Source organism: Parasteatoda tepidariorum, chromosome 11 (assembly GCF_982258835.1).
Source record: "Parasteatoda tepidariorum strain Cologne lab strain chromosome 11, Ptep-v5.0, whole genome shotgun sequence".
Taxonomy (NCBI): Eukaryota; Metazoa; Arthropoda; class Arachnida; order Araneae; family Theridiidae; genus Parasteatoda; species Parasteatoda tepidariorum.
This window is the reverse complement of record NC_141765.1, coordinates 8,885,400-8,889,437: the sequence shown is the minus strand read 5'-3', so window position 1 is coordinate 8,889,437 and position 4,038 is coordinate 8,885,400. Positions and strand designations below refer to the sequence as shown.

The window sequence follows — 4,038 nt, the reverse complement described above, 5'->3', positions numbered from 1 at the left end:
TATTTATTCATTCATGCATAAGTCTACGAATTTATGCGCTCACACAACTTATAAGATCTTATTGAATTGAATAATAGATGGCACAAAGAAGCGCACCACAAAGAGAAAAAATTTAAGATGGAAGTTACGGTGGGAACCAAACCTGCTAACTCCGTGATTCCGAAAGTTTGTGGAAGGATAATACGACTCGGCAACGGAAGCGCAAGAATAATGTTTCAGTAAAGATGATATTGTAAAGATGAAAGCACGCTTTTGTGCTTTAAAGTCAGGGTTGTATTTAAATGCTGAGGTGTCTCCGCGACCGAGGGATATTTTCCATATACTTAACTTTCTGATGCGTGGTGGTAACTGTTCGAATCTCTCTGTTACCCTGGGTGTAACTTTGCACTTATTTGAAAAACGGATAGCGCAAATAAGAGAAGGATATTTCCGAGATACATTGAGGGTTGCAGTGAAACCGCTATCCTCGTACTAAAGAGTAATTGGACGAGCAGTGAGAAAATTTCGGATATGCTACTTTATTTTTTCCCCCTAGATTATGCTGCTTGACTTATTTTTTTTTATTTATTGTTACAAATATTGCCAGGTTTATGTGTTTATTACAAAAATGGCTTATAAGCCCTTGTTAAATCGGGAACAGATAGTACAAATTAGAAAAGGACATCGAAAAAATAAATCCAGGGGAATCGAACCTGCTACTTCTACGCTACAGAGTGATCGGCGGAACTTCTCGGCTTGGGAAGCCCTTTTGCTCGACATCAAATTGTCTGCAGACGAGAAGAAGTAAGTAACAGGAAACGTTCCCAATTATGTCGAGATTACATGAACTTTTATGTAATAGTCACCTTATTAAGTAAACTTTAGATATCATACAGACAGCCTTATTTCTATGACCAGTTACTTTATATCAAATTGTGTCTAAAGTGAAACTAAACATTCAGATTTTATACATTCGTCTAATTATGGAATCAGAAGACCCGAAAGTAACAGAATTTCTCGAAATTGTGTTTCATGACATGAGACAAACTGCAGCTGGTGCAGTAAATTTGTCGAGTTCTCTTAGAGCTCGCGCTAGACCATATACTAAATTTAAAAAGCAATTGAACGTAATGTATAGAGCTCTTGATCCCATGCACAGGTCTGGCTTTGAAACGCTTTTTTTGTTTCTTCATTTAAACAAGACTAATGCATTCAACGTGATGTCATCCCATTGTTTGGCAGTATGGGAGCAATGCACTGAAGGTATAGACGTATTTCTTCATTTAATGTATACGTGTAGTTTTACTTATTCACTTTTAGCATTTTGTGAAAGTAATGGAGAGCCTAATTTATTATGTTTATTTTCAAAATGGATTAAGGAGATGTATTCTGATTTAATCAAACCGAAGTTTGAAGATGCAGATGGATGGGAAGGATTAGATTTTTTCTGCTCAACATCTAATCTGCATTTTATTTTAGATTTTATAAATCTCTGTTACAATAAGCAAGGGAAGTTGTTTACTCACATCGTATTAGGAGATAGGTACTACTTTTTTGGACTTAATCATGACGATATTATTAGTTCCTTAAGGAAAAATTTTGGAGACTTCAAAAATGCAGTTCTTGCAGAATATGAAAGCGAACTAAATGGCAATTTTAAGTATAAATTTGCAGTTATGTTAGCTTTTATCAAGATAGAGTTAGCCTTTGATCATACCGCAAGTGTTTTCAATCCACCTAGTCCACGCAATCGCTTACTATATCCGACACCAGTTCTTTTCAAATACTATATGTGGAATTCTCTGAAAAATAATATGCCTGATAACATAAGACGTGCTTTTGTTGAGCAAGAAGAACAAGCTCGTATTAATAAAGTGCAAGCTTATCTCAACCAAGAACAATCTCGTACTAATCAAGTGCAAGCTTATCTCAACCAAGAACAATCTCGTACTAATCAAGTGCAAGCTTATCTAAATCAAGAACAACCTCTCGCTGATCAAGAAGAAATTCTAACAAATCAAGATCGTGCTAATCAAAAACAAACACATTGCGAGGTAGAAAATGACTATTTTGATTCAGAACACACTCCTGACATCGATTTCCTCATTACCGTTTTCCGAGACTATATTGATATCACAGATCAAACACCCCCTATTGAAAAACACCTTCCAGCTGACGTAGCATCTCCTGGTATCAAAGAACAAGCTTCTGATATTGTGGAACAAGCACCCAATAATGAAGATTCTGATATTGGAAAACAAGGTTCTGGTATTCAAAAACAAGATTCTGATATTGAAAAACAAGATTCTGATATTGAAAAACAAGATTCTGATATTGAGGAAAAACCTTTCGACAATGAAAAAAAATCACCTCTCATTAAAGAACGGGCTCCTGATATTAATCAAAGAGGTCTCAAAACCGTAGAAGAGATATCTGCTACTGTAAAACAATATTTTGCTAATGCAAAACAATTTAATACCATAGAAAAAGCATTTGCTTTTGCAGAACAATATTATGCTGCCATGAAGTTAGCTCCTGGTACTAAAAACGCTCCTAACAACGCAAATGATTCACAAATACAAAATAGAACGAGCAGGCGTTTAATTTTTGTGAAATATGATCCCGAAGACAGTGAAAGTTATTCTGATTCCGAATAGCAGAAATTTTTATGTTATTACCGTAAAAAAATTGTGATATCCCTCAAACAAATTAAGAAAATATAAGATGGGACATGATGAATGAAGATACATCTTTTTAATTATGGTAATATAGTGAGTTTTAACAATAAAATTATTTTAAAGAGGCGAAAGTTTTTTTATTTATTAAAATGTTATTGTAAAATTTATTTGACATTAAAGACTGAATTTATAAACAATAAATTTTGCAAGTAGATTTTATGCTCATCGTATTCAAATTTTAGTTTTTTTTTCGATATAAACATCATACTAGTAAAATTCCCCATTTATGGATCTTTAATGTTTATGTTTACAAAGCTCTTTTGAAGTAAGTAATAAGTTTTTGCTGAATGCATTTGAAATATATTTTGTTATTTGAGGTTAGATTTTTTGAAAATATTTCAAGGTCATGTAATAAATCAAATTTCTATTGATTTTTATTTAAAGATATTCTTGTTCAAAATATTTCGTTGCAAACTTATTATTACTTCTTATTTTTTATAGATTACTTCACTGTGATATTTCTATTCGAACTTAAGTGAAAATTATTTTACTGATATATGTAGTAATTTGAATGTAATACTAGAATATTTCCATAAAAATTAGATTTTAATTTTTTCATTGATACTTTCGGATAAAATGTAATATTGTATTTTACACTGAATAAAATTTTTATGCGTATTTCTATTTTCTTTTCTATCGTGCGTATTTATATTTCGAGTATTTATATTATAGTTTTTGCTTAATTAAAACACAGTTTAAATGCTTTTTAAGAAAAGTTTTCTGTGCGTGAAAATATTTGATGTATTGCCACTCCTGAATCCTTTATTAAATTCTATATTCAATCAATATATTACTAATGTAAAATGAAAGTAAATAAATCTAAACTTTATTTTTGTTGCTGAAGAAAACTTTAATGATAGTCATGTAAATGTTTGGTTTTGGAACGTTTAAAAAAATGACCAAGAAGTTTCTTTTGACTGTTGTATTCGTTTCTAGAATTCAGCACGACGACTTGTAAAATTAATATATTTGTTAAGAAAACACCTGAAATACATTTGTACTAAGTGTGAATAGATAAAAGTGCAATTCATATTCATTAAAAAGAACTGAATAAAAAATATAATTTTCCATTGACTCTTCATCTTGAAATATATCTTAAAACGCTTCTCCTAGTATGTCTGCAACAACAAACAATTTCTTCATTTTTATAATAGGACGAAAAAACCCATGCAAAACTTTTTCAATAGGTTTTAGCTTGAAGAAATTGAAAAAAAATTATTTTCATAATTAAATTATTCGCAATTTTTCCACTTTTTTTTCTTTCGTTGCGTTATGAAATACATGGATCTTTATAGACTTTAATCCTAAGAGTCACACTGAT

General features: G+C 31.2%; 1 protein-coding gene across 1 annotated transcript; it reads left to right on the top strand.

Moving 5' to 3' along the window:
• Positions 1-818: 818 nt before the first annotated feature.
• LOC147801226 (uncharacterized) lies at positions 819-3,335 on the top strand. The gene is made up of 2 exons (XM_087154662.1): positions 819-2,241; positions 2,284-3,335. Exons 1-2 carry the CDS (start codon positions 963-965, stop codon positions 2,634-2,636), a joined length of 1,632 nt encoding a protein of 543 aa, XP_087010788.1. The 5' UTR covers positions 819-962; the 3' UTR covers positions 2,637-3,335.
• The last annotated feature ends 703 nt before the right edge of the window (positions 3,336-4,038 follow it).